At 40.7% G+C, this 26153-nt stretch overlaps 8 protein-coding genes across 16 annotated transcripts in view; 4 read left to right on the forward strand and 4 right to left on the reverse strand.

Annotated features, from left to right (window-relative positions):
- Nucleotides 1-403: 403 nt before the first annotated feature.
- LOC6639861 lies at nt 404-3059 on the forward strand. Its single transcript, XM_002062757.4, has 5 exons — nt 404-597; nt 683-774; nt 874-2403; nt 2461-2788; nt 2855-3059. The coding sequence occupies exons 1-5, from the start codon at nt 573-575 to the stop codon at nt 2857-2859; spliced, it is 1980 nt and encodes a 659-aa protein (XP_002062793.1). The 5' UTR covers nt 404-572; the 3' UTR covers nt 2860-3059.
- A 328-nt stretch (nt 3060-3387) lies between these two features.
- LOC6639860 (endophilin-B1) lies at nt 3388-6248 on the reverse strand. 5 transcript variants are annotated; one of them, XM_023181850.2, is made up of 6 exons: nt 6076-6248; nt 5438-5935; nt 5288-5323; nt 5001-5191; nt 4661-4853; nt 3388-4119 (listed from the first exon to the last, which is right to left on the reverse strand). In XM_023181850.2, the coding sequence occupies exons 1-6, from the start codon at nt 6151-6153 to the stop codon at nt 3994-3996; spliced, it is 1122 nt and encodes a 373-aa protein (XP_023037618.1). In that variant the 5' UTR covers nt 6154-6248; the 3' UTR covers nt 3388-3993. The 5 variants fall into 5 exon arrangements, with proteins under 5 accessions (XP_023037618.1, XP_002062792.1, XP_023037615.1 ...); XM_002062756.4 differs by lacking the exon at nt 4661-4853 and adding an exon at nt 4190-4421 and having other exon boundaries at nt 6076-6242; XM_023181847.2 differs by lacking the exons at nt 4661-4853; nt 5288-5323 and adding an exon at nt 4190-4421.
- A 181-nt stretch (nt 6249-6429) lies between these two features.
- Nucleotides 6430-9492, reverse strand: LOC6639859. Of its 3 annotated transcripts, none has more exons than XM_023181918.2 (2): nt 9301-9492; nt 6430-7710 (listed from the first exon to the last, which is right to left on the reverse strand). In XM_023181918.2, the coding sequence occupies exon 2, from the start codon at nt 7708-7710 to the stop codon at nt 6430-6432; it is 1281 nt and encodes a 426-aa protein (XP_023037686.1). In that variant the 5' UTR covers nt 9301-9492. The 3 variants fall into 3 exon arrangements, with proteins under 3 accessions (XP_023037686.1, XP_002062791.1, XP_046865959.1); XM_002062755.4 differs by lacking the exon at nt 9301-9492 and adding an exon at nt 8869-9287; XM_047010003.1 differs by lacking the exon at nt 9301-9492 and adding an exon at nt 7880-8103.
- Nucleotides 6543-12377, forward strand: LOC6639718 (divergent protein kinase domain 2A). The gene is made up of 2 exons (XM_002062753.4): nt 6543-6595; nt 11334-12377. Exon 2 carries the CDS (start codon nt 11336-11338, stop codon nt 12371-12373), a length of 1038 nt encoding a protein of 345 aa, XP_002062789.3. The 5' UTR covers nt 6543-6595; nt 11334-11335; the 3' UTR covers nt 12374-12377.
- On the reverse strand, nt 12374-14742 carry LOC6639717 (F-box only protein 42). The gene is made up of 3 exons (XM_002062752.4): nt 14468-14742; nt 13027-14405; nt 12374-12969 (listed from the first exon to the last, which is right to left on the reverse strand). The coding sequence occupies exons 1-3, from the start codon at nt 14670-14672 to the stop codon at nt 12493-12495; spliced, it is 2061 nt and encodes a 686-aa protein (XP_002062788.1). The 5' UTR covers nt 14673-14742; the 3' UTR covers nt 12374-12492.
- Nucleotides 14743-14833: 91 nt separating this feature from the next.
- LOC6639716 (tRNA pseudouridine(38/39) synthase) lies at nt 14834-16644 on the forward strand. The gene is made up of 4 exons (XM_002062751.3): nt 14834-15241; nt 15297-15388; nt 15446-16468; nt 16529-16644. The coding sequence occupies exons 1-4, from the start codon at nt 14934-14936 to the stop codon at nt 16591-16593; spliced, it is 1488 nt and encodes a 495-aa protein (XP_002062787.1). The 5' UTR covers nt 14834-14933; the 3' UTR covers nt 16594-16644.
- Nucleotides 16645-16814: 170 nt separating this feature from the next.
- Nucleotides 16815-26153, reverse strand: part of LOC6639715 (cell wall protein AWA1) — a 42165-nt gene continuing 32826 nt past the window's right edge. The window contains exons 2-8 of one of the 3 annotated variants that reach the window (XM_047010005.1): nt 25241-25862; nt 23512-23676; nt 18847-20320; nt 18435-18778; nt 17165-17335; nt 16988-17105; nt 16815-16923 (exon numbers count right to left, since the gene is read on the reverse strand). In XM_047010005.1, the coding sequence (XP_046865961.1) occupies nt 16893-16923; nt 16988-17105; nt 17165-17335; nt 18435-18778; nt 18847-20320; nt 23512-23676; nt 25241-25850 (2913 nt within the window). In that variant the 5' untranslated portion in view covers nt 25851-25862 and the 3' untranslated portion in view covers nt 16815-16892. Of the gene's footprint in view, nt 16924-16987; nt 17106-17164; nt 17336-17414; nt 18779-18846; nt 20321-20449; nt 20732-23511; nt 23677-25240; nt 25863-26153 lie in introns of those variants that run through there. The other 2 variants (XM_023181813.2, XM_047010004.1) reach the window with 2 other exon arrangements.
- Nucleotides 23989-24735, forward strand: LOC26529312. Its single transcript, XM_015179000.1, has one exon. The coding sequence runs from the start codon at nt 23989-23991 to the stop codon at nt 24733-24735; it is 747 nt and encodes a 248-aa protein (XP_015034486.1).

Below are 26153 nucleotides of genomic sequence, written 5' to 3' on the forward strand. Positions count from 1 at the left end.
CATAAAGATAAAATAATTGAATAGGTTATTTTGATTTAATGGAAGCAGTTTTTTTAATGAATGAATGCAATAATATTTTTGTTTTTAAATGTTTACTTTGTTCAATTTTTCTTTCTAGAAATTAGTACTTTCATAGCCCGGGAACCTATCTTTGATCTTTCCATGGTTGCCTATGTATGTCCAAATGAAGCCGACCAAATAAGAGACCAATATTGTTTCAGTAGGTAAAACATCATTAATGAGAAATCTAGAAAGCTGGGCTTTTATTTTGAGTCCCAACCAATGTGGCAGCTTGTGTCTGCTTCGAAATCAAACTTGCTATGCTTTCAATGTAATTGTAAATTGTAATATATAGTTGTCACCTAACCAAATATTATCGAGTCTAGTGTGCAGTTGGTATACAGTCAATATAGTGTCATACAGTCTTAACGATAGACTTTTAAAATAGGGGCAAAATTATCGTTTCGTCGCTTATAGAGAGAAAAAAAATTTAAATTGAATTGCGATTTAGAGTAGTTTTGTTTTCGTGTAAGCTTAAATTGCAATCTTTAAGACAAACAAAAACGGGGATAATGGCACATTTTGTCAGCAACCCTAGTAAGTGATTCAATTTGCAAAGTCTTATACTTAGTAGATCCGAAAAAAAAATGGCGCTTTGATATCCTGTTACTTCTCTTTGCAGCACAACAAAATTATTATTTCAAGAACAATTTGTGCTACACGGAAGATCATGTTCCTGTCCAGAAGTTATATCTGCACAGCATTCCACCAGAGGTGAGTCGCAGAAGACAAGGGAACGCCATGTATTGGCGCCCTTTTTTCCTTTATTCTTTTCTTTGCATATGCATTGGCATTTCCTCCTTTGTTTTATAGCTAAGAGAGGACGTGTTGCTGCCGCATTTCAATAATTATGGAAAAGTAGTTCGGATGAAGATCTTTGGCAATGACAGATATCGTCGAATGCCCCAGCGGGGATTGAGAGGCCAAGCTCGGCAACAGCACGAACCACAACGTTGTGGCAAGTGGCAAATGAAAACAGGATACGTTTTCTTTGCCAATCCTCGAGATGCAGCCAAAGCTCTGCATAGCCGGGTACATCATGTTAATGGGCGTCGATTGCATGTGAAGGCCAGTGATAGTTGGCATCAACCAGCGGCCTATGGCTCGGATGACAAACACCCACCGGGAGATGCTCATATTTTAAAAATAACAGATCATTGTCTATCGATGGTTGTTGAATATCTTCCCTTGAGCGACCAGTTGCATTTTTCTCGGACTTGCACACGTTTTCGAGGGGTTTATCTCTTAGTTACACGCACCATTCACAGATCCATGGATTTTTGTAAATTTGATGGACTAACCGTTTGGGATATAAAGGACTTTTTCACTCTATCAGGACGATACGTTAAAGAGTTTAAAGGTGTCATACCGGAAGCGCATTGTGAACGTATGTGTGACTTTTTTGGGGCGAATTGTGTGAATGTCAAGTCCTTGGAGATTACGGAGAGCAAGCTAAATACAAGAAATATGAACAAATTGTTTTTCAATAACGAAAAAATAGAAGATTTGGTCTTAAGCAGCTGCGGTCTATCTGACGGCAGTTTAATGTCTCTGCGAAAATTGAATAAGCTTAAGAGTCTAACTATTGCCTACAATCCGAAACTGAATGGCACTGAACTGGACAAACTGCCAGTCTCCATAGAGACAATAGTCCTTACAGGCTGTACTGGGTTACTGGCCAACCGTTTGATTCAAATGTGCAGGATTTTGGTTAATCTCAAGGATCTAAATGTCATTGGGGTAATGTCTGCTTATTCGAATTTCTATGAGACTTTAGTTAAAAAGAATTGTTGCCCCTCCCTGGAAACTCTGCGTCTGAGCATTGATGATGAAACCAACTATGAGGAGATACCTAAGCTACCCAAACTCAAGCATGTTCAAATTGCCACCTTGCCAAGATTAAATATACGTAGCAGATTCTTTGATCACCTCGTTTCAATGAAATCTCAACAATTGGAACAGTTTGAGTTATATGGTGCTAAAAATTTACCTCAACATCTTCTGTTGCAATTAGGTAAACTTAGTAGCCTTAAAAATCTTATACTTGTCCGTGTGGATGATGTTAGAGATGATGTGCTGGAGGAGTTCACCCAGCTAACTAATCTGGAGCACATTACTCTACGTTTGTGCCACAATATCACAGATACTGGAGTAATGCGTCTGATACTTGCTTGCCACAAGTTGCAGGAACTGAATCTGGAGGATTGCTCTCAGATAACCGAAAAGCTGGTACACACTGTCATTAAGAGGGTGCAACATCAAATTAAGTTCAGGCAGAATGAGCATCAGTTGCCCATAGATCTTTATGTGCAAGGCACTAAAATACAAGAGTCTCTCGAGACGGTAAGAAACATTTCTATAGACTGTCGCCTGACTTTTAAATCTCTTTTTTTGTTTTAGGATCCTATCGTGGCTGGGGCCAAGAATATAATTCGACTCCATTTCACCTCACAATATGGACCATATTTGCTTCATTTGTCAATGTCAAACTTATTGCTCGATGATTTTGACTACGATCCGCATGAATTGGAACAGGATACAGATGATGAGATGGATATCTTTGATGATCATTACATGTTCGACATGGGCTTTTTGAGTGAGAATGATTTGGAAGATAGTGATCCGGATTCCGATGATTTAAATGTTCTCTATCCCTATGTCCATGCTTCTTATCCATATGATGCGAATGGCGATTTTATGGGGTTTGGCATATTTGATTCCGATTCAGGTAAGTGCGAATGGTATCTTAGCTCATGACTCAAAACTAATGGTTTCTTTTTCTTTTTGATTTAAGACTAAGTGTGGCAGAGCCCAAAGTATTAACTAACTACACCAAATAGCCAAATAAATTAAATTTTTTTGTTGTTTTTGAATTCTGTGTGTCTAGCTGTTATACATATACATATGCATCTTTTTTTTTTTGGAAGTTCATTCAACTTATCTGTGTATAAATAAAAGCCGATCGAGTGCTACGATCAATAAATGAAAGATTGTTCGTACCTTTTTGAAAATTTCTTTTATTATCCGATTAGTTTTTTGGGCTTGGTGTAAACGTTTATTTGAAAACCTAAATATCGTTGTTGCATTGTACGGATTAAATTTGATTAATTTGTTGTTAATTTTTGTTTTGCTTTTAATTGAATTGCGTGGCTTGGTGTTATGTTTTATTTAGTTTTTTTTTGTTTGTTTAAGCAACATCTAATTGACTTGCAAATTGCACCGCAAAAATAATTTAAATAAGATTATAATCATAGCAGGAAGATATATAGATTCATTTCAAATTTGAATTTCAGTTACTAATTAGCATAACATTTTTCCATAGAAGAATTATGATATAATTTATATATATATATTTAAAAGCGCATTTTCTTGATAGTTTCGTATTTTTTAAACTAACATTAAACAATATAACACAAAATATAATACTTTGAGTAATAATCTTTCATAGTAGATTCATATATATATATATAGTTATAGTTAACAATAATAAATTTTTCGAGAATTTCCCAATAAATTTTTAAATAGGTAATTGAGTTTGATTTCGAATAAGATCATTCTTTTTGTTTTTGTTTTAGTTATATATAAGAGATTCATGTAACGAGCTAAAAATGTTAGATTTTCATAATTGTTTTTGTAGTTTAAGCAGACTTTTGAAAGCAGTTGTAAGAAGGAATAGGAATAAAGCAAATGAAACGTGATCTAAACTAGGAAAAGGCTCTCTAATATGTCTAAATGTATATTTAATATGTATATGTGATAAATTATTGTACTCTCTCTTGCCAGGATCAGTTAGTTATTGCTGACCCGACCACATTATATAATTGTCCAATTGCCTTTGCCTATATAACATATATCTGTGTATATATAGCTTGTGAATGTATATTGTATATGAGTATTGTGTTTTGGGGTATCCCCCTTTTTTTTTTTTTTGCTTTAGAAGGCAATGTCCTGCTCATCTAGCATTTCAACAAAAGCTCGAGGCACAAGACCTTTCATTAGGCCCTGCTTGCCGTACATGTAATCCTCATTGACAGGCGAGCATTCTGTAACAAAGATAACCTGAGGAAGGAAGGAAAATGGTTTTAATACTGCTCTTCTTTAGGGGGAAGGGGTGATTGTGTATACCCACCTCATTTGCACTGAGATTCAGTTCGGTGTGATCTTTGGCATCATATGAGCACAAGACACGAGCTCGCTGCATTTGATCCGTATTGACATTAATGGGCTGACCAGCCGTGGCCTGATTGTTGCTATTATTATTACTGCCACGACCAGATGATCCGCCAGATGTATTGGACTTGTTGCCGGCTCCACCAGCTTCATTCACATCGAGCGGTATATATGGTGTCGGGCCTCCCAAACTGATATGGAAGACGCAGATGCAGATGTTAATGATATTTTTTTTTCTTTGATATTTTGGACGGTGTTTGGAATGGTGTTTGATGATGTAATGAAACCTTGACTAGGTAAAACAGACAACCCTAACTTACGTATATAATAATAATGTTAACTGTTTAATACTAATTCGATTCAATTTGATTTCTTCATTTGATTTTTAAGGCAAAATTCTTTTGTGTATTGATAACTATGTAATCTAAACTGTTGATATGGCGCTCGTATCGAAATCAATATTAAAATCTTCAAGTAGATGCACTATATTATCGTTATCACTATCTAAACCTAGTCCTACAGTGGTAGTGGAATCGGAATCACAGGAATGCATCGATACAGAGCTGGGAGGCCCATCCACATCTTCGCTATTGATGCGCAGGCGTGGCTTTGGATGTTGCATTCTGTAAGACCACAAAACAATAACCGAATGTGTACACATCCACAAAATGGACAGCAGTAGCCAGTGGGTGGGTGGGGGTAGTGGTTGGACAATGGTGCACGAGGATTCTAAGGGTGAAGAACAAAAAACACAAACCAATTCCACTTACTTGGCTAGTTCGCGTTGCAGTTGCTCCATAACATCGCCGCATTGCTTATAGTAGCGTACCTGTGCCTGGACAAATGCATGCAGGTGACGCAAATGTGATGCTTGTGATGTACTAATCCCATCTAGCAGAAGTTTGGTAATCTCCGACTGGCGATCGAATTCTGCTTGAGCTACACGCAAATCGCGTTCAGCCTGGTTGGAGGGGTAAAGGAAAGAAAGTCGTGTAAGCAAATCTAAAAACAATAATTTCTTGGCAAGCCAGATATATTTCTATAACAATGATGATACCTGTTCGAAGACAACTTCTGGCGAGATGCCATCTTTCTGTAGACATTTTTAATCCGCAGCACAAAAGTACACAAAAGAGAGACAACATAAGTCCATAATTTTGGAGGTCACTACTTATAGAATAGGCAAAACAATTGATTGGCCACTTACCGACTGTTGACCCAGCATGCTGCGTGCCTTTTTTACACGATTTTTGCAGGCATCCAAGTCCAAACGTTTCGTCTCCAATATGCCCCTCTCCTTGCTGATGGTTTTCATCTCACCATCGAGAAATTTGCGCAAAGGTTGCGTAAAGCATATGCCCGATGTGGCAATGAAATCATGCTCACACTGGCCCAGCTTCTGTTCGGCCTGACCCACCTTGATAAGAGCCTGACCATAGGCCATATCCTGGCCGAAATCTCCGCCAGCCTCGATCATATCCAAAGCCAAGTGCTCCAAATTGCTTAAACGTTTTGGTTTTGTTTTCTCGATTTTCTCGAAAATGAAATCCTCCACACGATTCTGAGGATTTGGTATTAGCACCGATTCGGTATCCCGGACAATTTTTTCCGTCCATGATTTCGTTACATCGGCACGTTCAGCTAAATTTTGAAAATGCAAATCGTATTCCGTACGTTCAGTTGTGCCCAGTTTCTCTTCTGTGAGCTACAAACAAAAGAAACGACCACCAAATTAACGCATTTTGCCCACAAAGCCACCCACACCCAGACACCCCCACCCACAGAAGCCCCCTTCCATAACATCTCCATTCAAATTCGATTCAATCATTGATTTTATTTTATTACCTGGACAACGCGCGATATTGTGCTGCCCGCCTCCTTGACCAGATTCTTTACATTGAAATTCGGTAGATTTATGTTCATGATGAGAACTTAAATTGCAAAAATTAGCGTAAGATTTATTTTTTTTATGTTTTACTCGAGCTTAAATTTTCAGTGTTGACCAACGTTCGATAGCTCAAGTTGAAGCCGAGGTACAATGTTTATCGATGAAATTTCGATAGCTTATCGATAAGTTTTATACAAACCAAAACAAAAAACCGGATTCATATGATTTTGTTTTTGTATTTGTTTATAATTAATTCATTTTGTTTATTGAACTTTGACGCTGCATACACAGTTCATTCAACTTAAGCTAATTTAAACTAGATTGGCATAGCGCAGTCCTTTGACCAAACTGCCATCCGAGCCATCAATGAAACGAATCGTTTGATCGTTTGACTGGCAAGATTGAAGGGAACACGGATACTCGGCGCCATACGCTGCGCCATCCCAACGCAATTGAATCTCATAGAGCAGATCGGGGGTGAGTATGCAAGCCTCTTCGCGGGACCAATTTAGATTCAAGTCACAATTGTATTTCGTTGTTTGATTCTTGATAGTGTGTGACCAAACGGGGCGGGTGACTGGTCCCTCTTCGCCCTCGGCTGGGAGTTCGCATAGATCAAGGCGCAGGTTTTCTCGATATTCTAGAGGTAGCTGAATTTGGACATGGCTCAAATTGCCTGGTGGGTTCGGTGTCAGGCGACTATTGAGCACCAGACCCATGAGAGATATAAAACGAGAACATTTAAGACGAAGACGCCACACAGGCGACTCAGCTTCCACTGTAAACGGGCGGCATGCCTTGTAGTAGCAACGCTCTACCAGGACAACCGGAGAGGGAGTTGCTGCTGTGACTGAAGGATTTGAAGAATTGGCTGGCCAGCATTTGGTAGCCCCACCCAGATCATCCATGTCTGCAGCAGCCAAACCCAATTGTTCGCATTCTCGCTGTGTCCATTCGTAGACATACCAAATAAGTAGTTTGTATGGCTCTTTGCAGGCTGCAATTATTGATTTGACACACTCCTTGGCCACATGGACATAATGTTCCTTTAGATAGCTCATATACTGAGAATTATTAACACAACAGCGCATAAAAAATGTCATGCAGACCTCCAGCAGGCCATCCAGACCCATGCACACGCTTAGTTCAAGAGCTGGCAGGATGTTCGAGAAGCGCAATTTCCTTGTAATGGCCACCAAAGAGTCGGCTATCAACTGATCCATAAGATACTTCTCAGCTGCGTAGTACAGCTCAATGCAGGCCAACAGCTCCAAGCCATTCCAATCGACACTGCCCGTGTAAATGTATTCGACAAGAACTTTAAATATTTCTGCACTTATATCATCAATCTCAATCTGATTATCCTGACCATGGTCCTGCAATGGCCCATAGAACATGGCCTCGAAAACGGGGCTAGCGGCGCAGAGTATTAGTTTATGGCATTTGATTTCCTCATCGGTCACATGGAACACACAATCTGTGTATTTCTCAGCGTGCAGCAACTTCGCATAGCGACGGCCCAATAGATTGCCCACATTTGCTTGCTCCTGTTGATGGGCAACGGCCAGTTGCACGGCCGAGCAGTTGCTCATCTAAAACACAGAGAGAAAGAGAGAGAGAGAGAGAGAATATAGACATTAGTTTAGAAACTGGGGAATTGACCTGGTCACTGGCTACTAAAAGCAATAAGTCTATAAATAACACATAGTTTATCTTATTGTCGTTTGGCAATTCCTTCATTTGCATAACGAATTTTTATACCCGAAATGGAAATTTGGAGAAAATCAATAGAAACTTTTTTCTAGTCAGTAAATCTTATGAATGTATACACTGCTAGTCAATCGATTAGATCTATCCCTTTAACTAGGTGTAAGAGAAAAATGGGCCTAATGAAACACAAAATTACTATTCCATATTTACACCTTTTCGCACCGGCATTTGCCCCAAGGCTGTCTATTTAAATTTCTAATTATTTTATGTTTTTTATAATTGCATAAAATTCAAATAAGAAGAACCCAAATCTTCAGACGCCAACTTTTATTTTTGTTTATAAAAATGCTACCTTAGACTTTCGAGAAATCATATTTTACTGAAAATATTGTTAACATACTTAGAAACCATGATAGTCTAGGGGTGTTAGCTGTCCTCTCTGGGCTAAGTTATTTGCCCTTTCCCTCAATAAAATGACCCTGAGACCCTGCTAAGTATAGCCAATCGTAAAGTACAAACATTTTCAAATAAGCACATCGCATTTTTATATGATTAAGGCTATAAAATTTATTTATGGTATCTGTTATTATTGATTGTCCAAGGAATGAATTGTGTAGATATAATGCTATAGATATATGCTATAGCGGATATCGGTTTGGTATCTTCTCTTAAAAGCAAAGATATATGTATACTAATTTAAAATTAGTTTTGACTAATTTTTAGAAACGAGTCAAATCAATTCAATATACAAATTCTCACTTAAGTTTGTGGGTTTTTTGGCTAAGCTAAGAAATAAGGAAATATTAAAAGATTTTACTTTATTTTGGGATTGATAAAGACAAATTGGGATGTTATTAATGACTTGTCCTCTGGTGTTATCGCCAACCATTCTGCCTTTTTCTCTTTCTCGATTAGCGAAATTTATTTCAAACATTCACCAACTTAATAAATATTCAAGAGTTACCTTTTTTTATCTGGCGTGTGGCCCTAAGAGGCAGTTGATAATGAAATCCCCTTGAAAATAGATAGCTTTACGTTACCTTTTCTTTTCACCTCAAAAGTCAGCTTGAGAACTTGAGATTGTTGTGATTTCAACTGGAAATGACGACACGTTTAGTATACACTCGTAATAAACACTTAAGGCGTCGTCGCTTTGTTTATCAATAAGTGTACGTAATACTATGTTATGCCGGCTACCTTTTTATTCTCTATGTGTATGTGTGTGTGTGTGAATTTGTTTATATACATATATTTCTATTATTTTGCGCATGAGAGAGGTAACACCATACATAACCGGTTTAAATTGTTTAGAATTGCTGCGGGGCATGGAAGATTTACGACTGTAGCTCGTTTAGCCTTACAGTTCAATCATCCTCCCAAACCCACAACCCAAAACCAAAGTCATAGAAGACTTGAGAGTAAATAGCTCGAGAGGGCATCCCAGAGCTAAGCTTTGGCAAATATTTAACTACCTCTTTAGCTATATATGTACAAATAATCCGTTTGATTTGAAATGCTGCGCAAATTGTTGTGGTTAACAGGTGATCGATCCGCGGGGTTTAGGGAGCAGCACAGGGTGGAAATATTGTTGTTTATCTATTTAGATTTGTTTTCGATTTCATGCGACCTTTGATTATAGAACACAGAGTTTAGTTGTTGGGTGAATATTTCCAACACACACCTTTTGGCACTGTGACAAATTCTTTCTATAACAATCTCGTGACAGAAAATTAACAAACAAAATAAATATATAATAATAAGATCACCTAGAGATCTATATAAGTGACTTGTCTCTATATATACTTTGAATGTGGTTCTATTTAATGCTTTTTAATTTCATTTTATTGGGTGCGACATGTGGAGTTTATAAGTTTTTCTTGCTTTATTCGCCTTCTGGCTTGAACTTGACCGATATCGCGATTTTAGTTGCTGTCGAGCGTCGATGCCGAGTGCCGTATGCCGTATGCCGCAGCGCCCAGCACCTGTGTCTGGCATGGAGTACAAACTGAAACTGAAACTGAGAACAAGAGAGATACACAACAGAACAGAGACAGTCGAGAACGAGCCACTGCCAGTTGTCTCACCTATTCTCCAAGTGGTTCTAACTTGGCAGCGCGTTCTCACTGTCGCTCTTTGGGGCTCTCTCGGTTGCTGATGATCACATCCAATGCTCTTGGCGGTGTTTACCACCTAGTAGCTCCTTCGTTATCTACATGGTTATGATTTAGCAAAAGATTTTCTCGCATTTTATAGCCAATTTCATCCATCTTTCGCTGATTCTGAAAGAGACCAAGTTGCCTTCTGTGCACTCTTTCAGCCAAGGCCAAATACGGCGCTCGTTTCTCTTCATCCATGCGTTCCCATATCAGCCATATCTCGCTTAATTGTTTGCCTCGTACCAAATCACAGTAGCCAAGTCCCTTCAAACCCATGCGATTACTTTGTTCTTTAAGCACAAAGTTAAAGAATTCATTGGTGGAACTTAAATTCTCAAATTTCTGATTAACAATTCTCTGCAAAGTGCTGGGACTAAACTTTATATGGCCTCGTCGTCGTTTGATCCTATTGCTCAAGGCGGATTTGGCTGGACGCTCTTGGAAGGACTGTGGCGGAGGAGAAACAGATTGTGGGTCTTCATTGAAAAATTGACACCAGAAATCCAAAGTCTTCTGCCACATCCAGTCAATTTTATCAACATTTTCGGTTATGAATTTTGATATATAAAGGAAAATGAAAAGCATATTGATGTAGATGTGTGTACAATGTGTGTAACTAGTTGAGTGCCAACCTTGAACCCATTTACAACAACTCTTCCTTTCAGCCTCGAGCTTAACTTGGTATATATACTTATGGCCAAAGTTATTTTTATAGTCCAATGAAAATATACACTTAGCATAGGTGAGAGCTTATTGATTATTACCAACAATTTGCACAAATATTTTTTAATTGAAAAGCAAAGAAAAATATAATTAGGGCTAAATAGATGTCTCTGAAGTTTTGTAAGTTTAAGAAATAGTCAAGGTTATTTAAGATCTTTTTAAAATTTTATTGGAACTCCTACAAAAATTACCAATTTCATGTTAATATTCATATTTAGTTTAGACTTTAAGAAAATGTAACAATTTAATATTGCAATTCAATTATAACTTAAGGTCTTTAAAACCTCAAAGGAAACCTCTTTCTAACCAAAGTAGTTCCATTTGGAGAGCTTTATCAAGTCTGATATATATCTAGAGGTACAACAAACATTGACAGATATTTGGCCACTTGTTTCTTGTTGGCTTAAAGAAGTAAAGAGAAATAAATGAAGCTATAGTTGGTTCGTATTAACATTTCGAGAGAGTATTAAACAAGTTAATATTGCTAATGATGGTTGGCAGCTGCTATGGCTCAGTCCTTCACATTGACTTTGGTATGCAGTCGATGGGCAATCAGGTTGGCTATTGGAGGCTGGGCTAACTTTACCTTTATATACAGCTTCACCTCTCCGCTCTCTTCGTTACAGTGATGCACCTGCTTTATGGACAACTTAAAGTGGTGCTCGTATTGGCTCTGCTGCAAGAACTTGATGTGAGGACACAGAAGGATATATTTAGAAAGCATTTCAATATGGATTTGCTAGAATGTCCTCAATGTTTTCTTGGACAGCGTGAGCAATGCGAAAAGTTCTTTGATACTATCGAAGAGCCTGCGAAATTGGATAGACTGTGGAAAGATCTCACTTTGCTAGTGGATCCTCGGGAGATTTATTGGTTAGAACTCAACGAAAATCGTGAAAATGTCAAATGTTTAGCCAAGAGAAAGATGACCAGAAAGATTTCTAAAGATTTGCATTTCAATCCTGGCGGATTTCAAATGTGTAGGAATTCTACACGTTTTCTTGCTTACTTGGAGGAGCGTGGATATTTACCAGCTACCATTGGGTATTACATTCATCACTCCATCTCGCCATTGCTGATGCAGGAACTATGGATAATGGACTTTCCAGTGCCCCGGTCCTTTGCTGTCTGTGGTTCGACTCTTTTTCAGGCATATGCTGGATCCACTTTAAGTAATTACTTGAAAGCTCCAATAGATTTACGCTTGGAGATGGCTAAACAACTTTTGCAATTAGCTCTAAAATTAAGTGCGGGATTCAAAGGGTTCCGCATCTATCTAACTGACTTCACTGCGGACAATTTTGCTTACAATGAGGCCAATGGTACAGTCTTACTCATAGATATGGATACGATGGTCTTGGTGGAATCCAATGATGAAGCAGAAAGCGAATCACAGCTTTCTAAAAAGTATAAACCCTTTCCTGGCGAAGGCTTCACTTACGATGTAAATGCATTTTGCGATAATCAGGACTTGGATGCAAATATTTACCAAGTGTGCCTCCTACTCAGAGATCAGCTCCTGCCGGATGTGAAAAATCATAGATTGAAGGAAATGTTAAACGATTGTGTCCAATGCGAGGATGATAAATGTGATATTCGTTTTAAGTATGCCAACAATTTAATTGATTTACTTGTTGAGATAAACAATAAAATTGAAATTCTTTAATTAATTTAAACAGTTTTTAATTATAAATTACAATAATTTTACTTTTCTGCCGCCCCATTGTTCGTCATTAGGTAGATAACTTAGCATTTAGAGCACACTGGAGGAGACGAGGATAGAGCTTAGATAATATCACGTGGCACACTTAGAAAGTGTATGGAATTGGACACATGGTGTGTTATATCTGTAAGGGTCTCTTTGTGGACACCACCAAACAGAATCAACTCTCCATTGCCGGCTATAAGACTGGAGAGTATTAGACGATCGGGTGCACCGTTGAGCACACCAAAGTTCCGATATTCCACCCAATCTAGACCAGGATCAGTGTCGTTGCTCTGTAGAATTTTCGAAATGTCACAAACGAACAGAGATTGAACATTGCAACGCAAACGCTTTGGCGATGGAGCACGTAAAGCAGCAACTGCTTGAGGTTCGGCGGCAGGTGCTGCCGCAACAGCAGCAGCAATGGCAGGAGCACTTCGTCGTGAGTTGCGTATGGCATTCATTTTCTCCTCCATGCGACGAATGCGTTCGCTGTGATCGCGTGAGGCACTGCGAGATCTTGTGTGCACGTTGAAAGCAGCCATGCGGAAGGGATCCTAAAAAAGATAGGGATTAGAGTAAGGAAATTTTTAAAGTTATTCAATTTTTCTTACTTCATAGAGTTCATCAAAGCGTTTGGGTAATCTTGGTTCATTGTCACGACAGCGAAGAGCTAGATTACGTTGCAGACGTTGTGCTGCATCTACATCGCCATCAGCCGGAACAGGAGCGGGAGGGATTGCCGCTGGTGGAGCTGGATTTAGTGGCCGCGGGAGTGTGGGCGCATGCAAATCAATTAGGCGTCCAGAACGGGGCTGATAGTTGATATTATTGTTGTTATTATTATTCACATTGTTGTTATGCATAAATTGTTGGGCCTGTTGCATATTCTGATTTAGAATGACTCGTCTATTGGCCAAATACTGTTCCCCGGGAGCCAGATTGCCACCAGCACGGGCACCACCAGGTGCTGCTGCTGCTCCGCCTAAGCGTAGAGGAGCCAAGCCACCAATTTGGCCATCAGCTGCTCTCCTATCTGGAATTCGCAGTTGATTTTGCAGAGGATGATTTTGATTTGGTGGCGGTCCACGGCCACCAGCCATGGGCACACGATGATGCTTCATCATTTGAAAGTCCTGAGGCATTGTGGGGGATGGTCCCACCACTACTAGAAAGTTATTGACCTTGCAACCAGGATTACACCACATGTGGACGGCACCAAATTTCTTGTTTCGCACAGCCAGGGCTTTCCATGACCAAACATCTCGGCTCATGTCGAGTAGCCAAGCATCTGTGTACACCCGATTGGCTCCTCCGCAACCGCCAACCACTATCAGATGATTCTTGTCCAGTTCAATCTGGATTTGGCCATATCTGGGACTTGGACGGGTATTGCCAACAAAAAGCGGTTGATACCATCTCTGCTCGTTGAGATCCAATACCCAAGTGTCATTGGAATTAACATTCACATCGTCCTTAATCTGATAGCCACCAAACACAACCATACGATCTCCGTGGACGGTGGCCGAATGACCAGCCATGGGTGGTGGGCACGACAAAGAGCTTCGTAGAAGCCAACGATTCTTGCCCAAATCGTAAAAGTGCAACTCATCAAATAGACACCATGGCTGATAGGGTGGATGCAGCGAGGGATAACGCCAGCCGCCAAACAAAACCAACTGATCCCGCCATGCAACCATTGAGGCGCTGCCCTTGGGCGATGGGTAGGTCCCGGTGGCCACTGGTCTCGCCCAGCGCATATGCGTCAAGTCAAAACGCCACAGATCATTGAAGGTAGTGTCCGATGATGAGCCGCCTCCAAAGACATACATTGAGTTGCCCTGACGCACTGCCGAATGGGCAAATCTGCCTGCTATAATGGATCCTCCTGTTGCCGAGCCAGACGACGACGGTTGTTGGTTGAAGATCTCCCAACGCAGACGAAAGTCAGACAGACCCTTCTCCAGGTTCAACTTCGCACGACGCACAAGATCTAGAGAAGATTTTACACATCATATAGATATAGAATAAAGGTCTTTTGCGTTTCGTACTTACTCTTGACTATAGCCTGCCATCGTTTGCACACCAAGCTGCAGTGCTCCAGATCCCCGTAAGGTGGCAAATAGGTAAATATGAACTCTAAAATTTCATCGGGCAAGTAGTTTAGGTTCACATTTGACTCGCTTGTCGACGAAGAGAGTAAGGATGTTGAGGAGGAGGAGCCAGAGGCCACATTGTAGTAGTTCACATTGCAGGCCATATCGCGGTCCAGGTCCTTTAACTCCGCTGCCTTTCCTTTGTTTTCTTTTCTCAATCTCTTAATAAAGTAAAAAGTAAACAGTGTGGCCAGTTGCAAAAATAAATTATAAACGCCTGGTCTCACTGGCTGAGGCTTCATCAACCGCTTATCGGACTTATCGTCTATCGCTATCGATAAGCCGCCACCCGCACATGGAATTTTATTTGTAGTGTTTACATTTTGTTGCTTATTGCGGTCTTTTGTTTACATCTGGTATAAAGCATGGGAGATGGTAAGAAAGTTGTGATAAATAAACGGCTGAAGGGACTGCCCCGTGAGGAGCTGGAGAAATTGTCCAAACCCGAGCTCATCGATCAAATAGTTCGACTGGAGGCCTACAACTTTCAACTAAAAAGCCTTTTGCAAAAGAAGTTGAATGAAAAGAGTACGGGAGATCCAAGCTCTCGAAAAATGTGGGAGCAGGAAATCGCCAGCATAGAGGCATCGACTGCTAAGGATACGTCGTCTATTAATAATTCGCCCTCAGGATCAAAGTCAAATAAGAGGCAGCGGAGTTTCGATTGGGCTTCGTAAGTGCAAAACAAAGTAAAACTTTAGAATGAATTTATAGAAAACCCCTTGCAGAGCCCATAAAAGGCATGTGCTATTGAAGGTTACCTACTTTGGATGGGATTATCAAGGCTTTGCTTGTCAAGAGGACTCCAATGATACTATAGGTGAGCTTTGGAGACTCTATAGTCCATGCCAGATTCATATATCTTAAATCCTTACAGAGTCTAATTTGTTTCGTGCCTTGACACGTACTTGTCTCATTGAATCGAGGGCCAACTCGAACTATCATCGTTGTGGTCGCACTGACAAGGAGGTTAGTGCATTCTGTCAAGTAATCTCCATTGATCTGCGCAGCAAATATCCAGCCGAGAGTCAATTGGATCCAACATCATTGGCCACTGAAATCGATTACTGTGGACTGCTAAATCGAGTGCTACCTAAGAACATACAGTGCGTTGCCTGGATGCCATTACGTAGTCCCGTCTATAGTGCTCGTTTTGATTGTATAGCGAGAAGCTATCGCTATTATTTTCCAAAAGGCGATTTGGATATCGAGGCCATGCAAGAAGCTTGTCAATTGCTGGTGAATCATGCTGATTTTCGGAATTTCTGTAAAATGGATGTGCATAATGGAGTAACAAGTTTTATGAGGAATTTACAGGCTGCACGTGTGCAGCCATGTGAACAGACTCGGAATGAAAAAGTGTCGGGCTACGCCATGTTTTATCTGGAGATAAAGGCGAATGCTTTTCTTTGGCATCAGATACGCTGCATTATGGCCATCTTATTGCTTGTGGGTCAGAGAAAGGAGAAGTCAAGCATTATTAGCGATTTGCTGGATGTAAATGTCAATCCCTGTAAGCCCCAGTATACACCTGCCATAGGTTTGCCACTGAATCTGTTTCATTGCGAATTTCGTGAACATACAACAAGGCGAACGACCGATGATGAAGGCGATGAGGTTATAATAGACGACAACTTCACAGAAGTTTCTCCAGCGGAAACCCATTTAACGGATTGGATTTACAATGAAGAGAATCTAACCAAACTTATTGAAAATATTCAAGGTGAATGGGCGCAGTTTAGTGTAAAGTGTACAATGATAAGAAACGTCCTCCAACAATTGGAAGATCTATTGAGTCGTACATATCAAACGGCTAAGCCTGTACAATCACAGGTGTATCTTCTTCAGGATTCGGTTAAACCTCGTCAATATCAACCATTACTGGAACGTACGCGTTGCGGTAAGTTTAACAATTTGACCCCGCAGAGCAACAATTAATAATATGATCTATTTTTTACAGAGAGCCTAGAAAACCGCATAGAACATTTTGTAAAAAAACAAAGACTAATTGTGCAGGAAACATAATATTAATAAAAGGTTTTTTTTTTCGTACATTTTACTTTAAGATCGATCAAAGAAGATTTTTATTTTCAGGTTTTTTTTTTTAGTGCTTAACTTAGTTTTACTTTAAGTAATTAAATAATTTAAAATTTGAACTCCATCTGATACGATTGGCTTCATTACGAGGATCTCTCTCCAGAAATTGTGTTCAGGTATGCTCATAGGATATTGATTCCACATGAAAAACGATGCCAATAGTCTAGTCTCTATAAATATATACATAAACAATGTATGTAACTCTAATCGTAAGTAGTCTTAGATGCCTATGCTCCCATAGACTTGGCTTTTTGTAATCTGCAATGAATTCGTCAAGGATTATTAATCTGCGAATTAATTCTGTATTCCAAATTGTACTTACTTTCTCCTTAAGATTTTTAATATTATGGTTCCCTCGCGTACATTCTTGAAGAGACCAATTGTTTCGGCATGGCTCATGCCCTGCACTGAGTTGCCATTAATCTCTGTAATCTCATCGCCTGGAAAAGATGATCATCAGTTTCGAGTTGAAGTACTGCTTGGATTTCTAAATGCTTACCCGCTTGAAGTGTGCCCAAATCGGCAGCCTGTCCCGAGGGAAAAACGGTCTTAACAAAGATACCCATATTGCCCTTGGGTGAATCGCGACCACCCACAATGCTGAAACCCAAAGATTTCATACCAGGACCTTTGTAAAATGTTATGGTCTTGGGAGTGCAACGACCACTGCCTGTAAGTGAGAGTGGAAAATTTAGATTTAGAAATCGTATAATCAAGCAGATCCATGGAAGATTTTAATTATGTGTTACCCTCGCTCATTGAGGCTCTAATGACCTCGGCCATTTCTTCATCACGTATGGTTAGCTTGGCCACTGGCAGCGATGGACGATGATGCATTAAAGAGGCGGCAGGTGGGGCTAGTGAGCAATTAGTGGAGCACCTAGTGGTTAATTCAACATCTTTGGATGATGCCGATGCCAATGCTGAGGCTGCTGATGTGGAGGAGGATGACGAATTAACATATGGATTAGGTGAATATAGTGAAACGTTCTTTGAAGTATGCTTGATATATAATGATTGATGTGGCTGTTGTTGTTGTTGTTGTTGTGATGGTGTCTGTTGTGATTGTTGTTGTTGTTGTTGGTGTTCCAGCTGCTGCTGTGGCTCTTGAGTGTTAGTGAGATCAATTGTTGTTGTTTGGGATATATTATTAATCGCTTCTCCCTCTGTTAGATTGTTAGGCGTCTGCGGTGGAGGCGGCGGCGGACTCGATGGCGTTTGCATAAATAAACTCAAACGTGACGAACTCAAACGGGAATGGGCAAATCTCAGCGAACGATAATGCGAATTGGCCAAATTGATAGAATTACGAGCATAATGCGTACGTTGGCCAAATTGCTGTGGAGCCCCACCACCAGGAGCTGGTAAGGCCGCACCCTCGGAGCAACGTTTGCGTGCCAATATTTGCCATTTCTCATCATCCGCCAGAGATGCCACCGACGTGACACAAACACTAGCCGCTCGATTCGCATAGACTGGGGTATAGGAATCGGTTTCCCCCTGATGGTGATAGTAATTGTGGTGGTTAGGCGAGGAGGAGCAACTATTGTTACTTTGGTTAAAGAGCGGTGTCGGTGTTAGGGTCAAACTGCTGCGCTGACCTGAAGAGCTGCGCGAACGACGACGCAACAGCAGCTCATGATCCGGATTACTGCGCGGCGTTGAGCTGCGACGATGTTGCATTTGCATGGCATGCAATTGCATCAACGGCATGGGAGTGGGCAATGTACTAACACTAGCCAACGAACGGGCATCACACTGATCCTCACCATCATCTACATGATCATCGTCATCCCCAGCCGCTCGTTGACGTTCTGCGTCCTCCTCCTCCCGCTGCTGATGAAGCTGAATACTCTGTAAACTGGTCAAGCTATCTGTGCTTTGGGTACGCTGAATATAAGTCAAACGCTGGCGTTGTGTACTCATGCCATCGATGCGGATTTTCGTATAGAAATCCGTAATGGTGGCTATCTCATCATGGGCTATGACCAAATCAATGGCATTGTCCACAAAACTACTCAAGAGTCTCTGGACCTCGGCGAACGATTGAATGCCCCGCAAATGTTTGCCATTCACATTGACAATCTCATCGCCCAATCGAAGACGTCCATCCCTAGAGGAAAGAAGGGGGAGATCAGTAAAATACCCTGGGACTCGGACTTGGATTATATAAGTACTTACTTTTGGGCCATGCCATAGGGTTCTAGTTCCACTATCAAATAGCGATATTGCTGCTCATTGCTGTTGGTCATCACCATTTTGGGTGATAGCACAATGCCAATGTAGTCCTCTTGACATTTACGCTCCAATTTCAATTGACGGAATCTCCGGCGTATGGTCTCCGTCTCATAGTCATAATTATAGCCGCCCAATGAGACGGGTGCACTGCAAATGCTGCTATTCCTCAAGGATGGCAGACCCATGCCGACGCCCTCGGATGAACTGAGCGAGATGAGGGAATTGCGCTTGAGAGTGCCCGAGGCAATAGATTCTGTATCTCCGCCAGAGATGCTAAGATTATTACCCAAACGGGCACTCGCAACGGCGCCACCTGCCCCACCGTCGCTGTCATAGCCGGACTCATTTGAACTAAGACAACTACTTAATCTTTGGTAAAGTGGTTCCCAGTCCTTCGACGAGATGCTATCATTGCGTGAGACATCAGCCGTTGGAGAGCGACGCTGGAGTAAGGGGGAAGAATGATTTCCGGGTCCCTGATGTTCCTGATGTTGTACAACCTGATGTGGCATATGATGATGTGGCTGCTTATGATGCACTGATCCATTGTTCTCCTCGGGTAGAACCGACAGACGTGATCGTAGAAAAGCATAAGGAAATGCTCCACGACGTGTGGAATCACCGCCTCCTGAAGATGGTACTCCTCCTGCTCCTGCTGACGTGGTGCCATTGGTGGTGGTGGGTGGTGATCCTAGACTTAAACTTCCCGTTGCACTTTCACCACTCGTACTGGCCGTTAGACAATTACTAACCTTGGCTATATCATCGCAACTGCTAGACTTAAGACTGGCCATGCGCGGCAATCTCTGATCTCGCTGTCGCTGCTCCCTTTGGAGATTGAGGCCCTCGGTGGGATCATCGCATCTAATGTAGGAACTGCTAGACAGTTGACTTGTCGAGCTACTCCTGTACAATGTTGTCACTGCCGGTGTGGCCTGTTGGGCAGCCGCTTCCGAAGCCTTGAGAAGATTATGCGAACGATGATTCAGCATGCCCGTGGACCCAATTCTATGAAAGAAATTTTTTATGGCCTTTTGAGGGCGCACAGTCGACTGTGCCTGTTGAGCCTGATGAGTGGGCGTGGACTGAGCACTCTGACTGCCCACTTCCTGTAGCTGCAACTGTTGCTGCCGCTGCTTGACCGTCTCAATGGGTCCCGATTTGCATTTCTTTAAAGTGTTGCTGCCCTGTTGGTGCTGCTGCTGCTGCTGCTGATGATGATGATGGCCTCCAGTGGGTGATGGCGAAGTCTTGGCCGTATTTGGACTGCTATTGCTGCTGCTGCTGCTCTTGTGGTGCGTTGGCGAATGGAAAAGACTACGCAAATCTGTGTGGGATCTGTGGGCGCTGGCTGTGGGTGAATCGCTACGTTTTAAAAGATCAAGTTTTCGGCTCATACGTTTGCCCCAGGTAAAGACTGTAAAATAAGAAAAAAGAGGAGAGAACAATTAGAAAAAATCCAACTCTTTCGATCCACAATTGGTTCGGGGGGATGTCATAAAAATAAAACTTGGACATTGGCATTGTCAATCAAGTTTCCCCGCACCTTTCCATTGATGTGGTCAGCTTGCCACGTGTTTGTGAGTTCGCATCGAGTTACATGTCCATGCCAGGCGAGGCCAAGTCAAGTCAGTTGTGGTTAAAAAGGGTTACCAGGAACCCTAGACCCATCCAGCAGATGTTTTTTTCTCTCTTTGCAGGGGTCACCCAAAGAAGAAAGGAATTTTCTTGTACCCCTTTAACGCATTCGATGGTCTATTATTGCCGGTCTATTAGGAACTAACTTGGCTTTTAATGTGAAACAGTTCCTACCTACACACACACACACACACACATATATATTTATGGGCCAATAAAATCACAAAAAATTAGACTTGGCAAGCAATCTCATAAAAAGCACTCAATTTGCCCCAATGAGAAACTAAGAACATCAGATTTTTTTTTTTTACTAAAGCCAAATTGCCAATACATAAAAATATTTTAATACTCAAAAACCATAAACAAGGTTTTTCAATAGAAGTTCAAGGGGACGCAGCATGGTCTTCTCTCTCAAAAAACGTTACTCGACTCTTAAGAATCCATTAGAATTTGAATTCAAGAATTGAGAAGCATTAAAGTTAAACCGATATGTAATTATATAGATATTAGTTGGAAGCATCATCTTTTTTTCTATTATACCTTTTCAATAAAAGGGTACATTGATTTTTGGTCAGAAGTGGATAATTCCCTTGGGGGGAATATCATCTTTTATTTCCTTAATGTTCTCCTTAATATTCTTTTTAAATCAACGCAAAACTCCTTGAAAAGTGCTAAGGCTATAGCTCTGAGATTTCTCGAACTCAGTTGGATCGGAAAACTATATCATAGAAATCGCATGACTACTAAGACTACTTTAGTAGTCAACGAAGTAGATAGTAATCAAATTGGAAATCTAACTAATCGAAGCAAATGATTATACTCGAATGACTATAGCTGGTGTATAAATAAAAATTAGATAGGATTTAATTTCTAGGCATTTCGGATAGAGTATACAATCTTCGATTGCGCTTCTTTTGATCCGGATCTCAGATTTTCTTTTCTGCTGACTCGTGCCAAAGTTGTTTAATAGCCAAAGCCGTATTTGAGGCCGCTAGGCAATGGGTCCCCGCGTTCAATTTCTGCTGTCCAGTTCAGACCATGTGTGGGCGAGCGCGCAGAGGTTGATGATGAGGACGACGACGACGACGACGATGACCATAAGGCGGCGGACTCAATGCAGGTTGACAGCGCAACTCTAAAACTCCACCCAAGGCCTGACAGAGTTCTCCTTTGATTAAAGTTTTCACCATTGCAATCAGAAATATATATGTATGTAGTAAGAGGAGCGGCGGCAAGGGATCGGGAAGCAGGAGCAGAGGCAGCGGCAGCAGCACCAACCGAGTGTTAAACAATAATAGCAAACGGCGGGGCATCAATTATATGACAACCTCCGCCACACTCTCTAGCACACAGAGTCTGTTGGCAATCACCTCCAGCCACATGCCACAAATTCTACACCCACTTAACTTTCAAGACGGTGTCAAATGCCCGCCAGCCCCACAGAGGAGGGCAGAACGGAATGGTATGGGGGAGAGAGACCCCGCTCCGGACCCCAGACAAGTCGGAGATGGCTTTGTTGCAATTTGCCGGCTGACATGCAAGCGAGCTTGCAGCTAAAGCATTTCTCACCCATATGATATGAGATGCAGCTGCCTTGGAATGCCAAGGCAATGGCAATTGGAGTCGGAATCGGAGTCGCAGTTGGAGTTGAAGTTGGAATTGGAGTTGAAGTTGGGGGTCGGTAATTAGTGTTGATTATATCATATTGTTTTTTTTGTAGGTAAGAAACAATACTCGAGAGAAATCATATTAGATATCGAAATGCAAATTGCTTTCATCGACAGCCCTCGAAAAAAGCAGAGAACGAAGAAAGAATGAAGCGAAGAAGAAATCAATAAACGTCAGAGGTAAATGCTATAATTTCTGATCCAATATGTATGGGATTTATTCTTCCACTCCTTCTGTTTTTCACCATCTCCTTCTGAACACGCATGGAACATTTACTGTGTGGATTATCGCTGATTACATGTTCCTCTTCGAAACGTTACGATACTATACGATTTGATTTGATTTTGTTCTTTCTTTCTTTAGTCTTGTTCTTTGCTCTGCTTTCTGTTCGATTATCGATCTCATCATCCTCCTCATCATCATCATCGTTTTGGGGGCACCGTTAACATTGATGAAGAAGAATATTGCTATATGATTTATTTTTGTATTTATTTCAGCTCATATTTCAATTCGCAAACTGTAAATGTAGCTGGGGGTAGGTAGGAAAATTGACTGGCCAACTAATGCTCAGATTTTTCACACTTGGTCGATCGAGCTGCGGCTTCACCAAAACGAAAATGAAACCCTAGTTGCTGTTGCTGTTGCTGCCGTCGATGTTCCATCTCCCCGTCATCAGCAACATGAATGACAACCAGCAACAACTACAACAATGACAATGCACAGTGGCTCGTTTTACAAAAATCACTGGTTAAAACTAAACCAAATAAAGTATTAACTTTTCTTTAGTTTCTAGATTCGATTTTATAGCGTTTTTTTATATCGAGTAATCTTAAATTTCAAATTATTTCAATCTGTTGGTAAGGTATACGAAAAGTACGCAGACCTCTTGTAAAAATTATAACTCTTCGAAACAAATTTTTCAAAATGTTCCACTGTGCAACGACGGTGGGCATTGATGCGAAATCGGGTCAATACGGTATTTTGGAGTGTGCTTTGTGTAAATACACACATAAGTATATATATATATATGTATGTATGTATGTATATATACTCATTCCTCAACCCAACTGTCATCATATCGATGACAATTGCCTGCGGTTGTCACAACAGTCGGAGAGGAAGTGATTTCTCCATCGACCCCATGTAGAACTCAATTTTAAATTGCTTTTATTGCTTATATTTAGCTACAAGTATAATTTATGGAAATACTTTATCCCATAAATTCCCATCTTGCGGGCACGACACGTGGCCAAAATATTTTTAAAAATCAATTTAAAAGGTCTTTATTTAGAGAGTACTTACCATTTCGTGTGGTTGTAGATAAAGTGGATGACGAGGAGGAAGTGGAGTTGGAGGACTTGGAGGTGTCTTCCTTGCTGTTCATTTCGGTTGGGGTGACCTTTTGTTGTTCATCATCCAGGACCACAACGGGTATGGCTGTGACCAAAGTGTAGTCAGGCAAATGACCTTCATGAGCAAATTATAGAAAAGAAAGAGAAGAAAGGTAGAAACAAAATCAATGGCAAAGGCAATGGGTAAGTTGGATGCGAGCATTCGCCTCATCGATTCATGGGGATGCCCTCGAACAGATAACCCAAAAGTATCTCAAAGATGCAATATATTGCCTTATCTATATTTGTGGAAAAAGACTTCCTACACTCAAAGTTATAAATATCAGCGATTGGGGAAGTTATACAACAGTTTATTAAATTATATTCAATTAAAATGATTGTTCTTAAGCTTTTCGGATTCATTTCACTTTTAAATTTGGCCAGAGCAATGATTATATTACCGAATGAAGTAGTAAATCATTTGAGTAACTCATTGGAGCACTTTAATGCTTGGACAGAGGAACTTTCTGGGATACTTAACACTGCTCAACAAAAACAATTGGCTTGGAATGTGCGCTGGCCTCAGAGTATGGACGAAATCAAGGATATACAACTAAAACTGACTCCAACAAATCAATTCAAGTCACTCCTGTGGCAGAGTTTCTATTGGCAGTTGCGACGTTCATCTGGCATTCCGAAAAGCGTTCTCTATCAGCATTTTGTGCTAAATCTTGTAAAATTAAAACGTGCCGAGCAGCAGCCGCCGGAAATGTGGAACATTCAATTGGAAAATATGCTCTTAAGTTTTCCTCAATCACTGCAAACTCTACTCAAAAGTCATTGGTTGTGCCTGCAACATCAACGAGATTATCTGTATGCTGAGGCCGCATATCAATTCCAATTGGGTGCCAATAGCAATTGCAGCATGTGGCACATAGATACGCAAAGGCAGATCAATGATCATCATTGGTTGCGCCTCAGAAATGTGTGTGAAACGAATTATGTTTGGTTTATCAATCTCGAGAATATGATGCAAACGGACAACATTCTGTTGTTTCATTCTCCAAGCCGGCTGGCCAAGAGATTGTGCTTGAATCAAGATTTAGGCTACTATTTTACAAAGGAAATATCAAAGGATTGCCACTGGGAGTTCAGAGATTGCAGCTATTTGCCACAATTGCTGCGGGGTTTATAAGAATAACTATTTAAGAAGCTAACAAAAAGTTTTACAACTATTAAAACTCACTTTCTGTGTACTAGATTTTACTTATGTTTGATCTAAAATTACTTAAGTCTGTGAAGGCAACTAAAATGCCGAATTAAAAAAACTAGAACTTAAACTTATCATGCGATTAAACTTGAAATTTTGCTTTAACTCTACCTTTAGCTTGTGAGCTATTAAGATTCGTCCTAAGATACTTTTAAACACAAAAATCTACCAACTATAAAACGAAAAAGATACTTTTCATTTCTCTTTGTGTTGTAGATAGCTAACCCAATCATATAAATGGAGATTTATATGGAATATGCCTTTTGTACAATTTTTGTTCGATTTGCCTGATTCCAAAGAACAAAAAACTCAAAAAGGAAATTTCCGTGCAATATCTTAGAGACAACTTTGAATAAAAACAGACAGACAAACACTAAGTTATTTCATTCTACCCTCTGTAAGGGTATAAAAAGGAGTCTGTGTTACTTACCACTTGTTTTCTGTGTCAGTTTTGCATCAGCACCCTCAAATTTAGATTTTTCATAGAGACAACTACTGGAATTGGCCTGTAGACGTTTGGCATATTGATGATATTGCGGCATGGGTACATAGATGGTTGGCTGCTGATGTTGCTGGCGATGTAAATTGGTGGCCTCTTGTAGCGACATTACCGATATGGCCGATGGTGTTTGCCTACCACTTAACAGGCATGTGGGCGTGGCTGTGCGTAACGGTTGCTGCTGCTGCTGCTGTTGTAAGTTGTTGGTGTTGCCGCCGCCAGATGTTGCTGCTGCTGCTGCTGCTGTTGTTGTTGTTTCAGCACCACCATTATTATTGCTGCTGCTGCTGGCCAATGTGGTGCAACTGAGAATCATGACGACAGAATTGTCATGCAAATCAGGCAAAGACGATGAGATCAACGATGTGTTGTTTGTTGATAAACTTTTGTTGAATTTGTTGCCGCATACTGTTGCTGCTGCTTTTTTCTTTGATTTCTCTTGACTGAAACGCTGATGCGTTTGCTTCTCCTCTTGCTTCGATTGTGGTTGTTGCTGTTGGGCGGTTATATATTTGTCCTTGTGTGTTTTAAAGAGACGCATACTATATTAGTGCTGCAATTAAAAATTGAAGAAACGATGGAAAACGAGTTAAAATGGTGTAGCTTTTAAATGAAAAAGATACATTTTAATAGAGCAAAATATTTGCTTACTTTTGCTTAGGCCTAAAAACCTAATTTCCCAGCAATTTTGTTCGATATTCCCTGCTTCTTTTTTTTTTCGTTCAACGGAGCGTATAATTAACATAAATTGCTTCGCTCACAGGCGCGTCAAATTTTCAACAGGAATTGGCTAAAGTTTTTTGGTGTAAAATTGTTTTTTTTTTCTCTCTTTGCTTTGGGCACA

The sequence above is a fragment of the Drosophila willistoni genome (genome assembly GCF_018902025.1).
Source record: "Drosophila willistoni isolate 14030-0811.24 chromosome 2L unlocalized genomic scaffold, UCI_dwil_1.1 Seg196, whole genome shotgun sequence".
Lineage (NCBI taxonomy): Eukaryota > Metazoa > Arthropoda > Insecta > Diptera > Drosophilidae > Drosophila > Drosophila willistoni.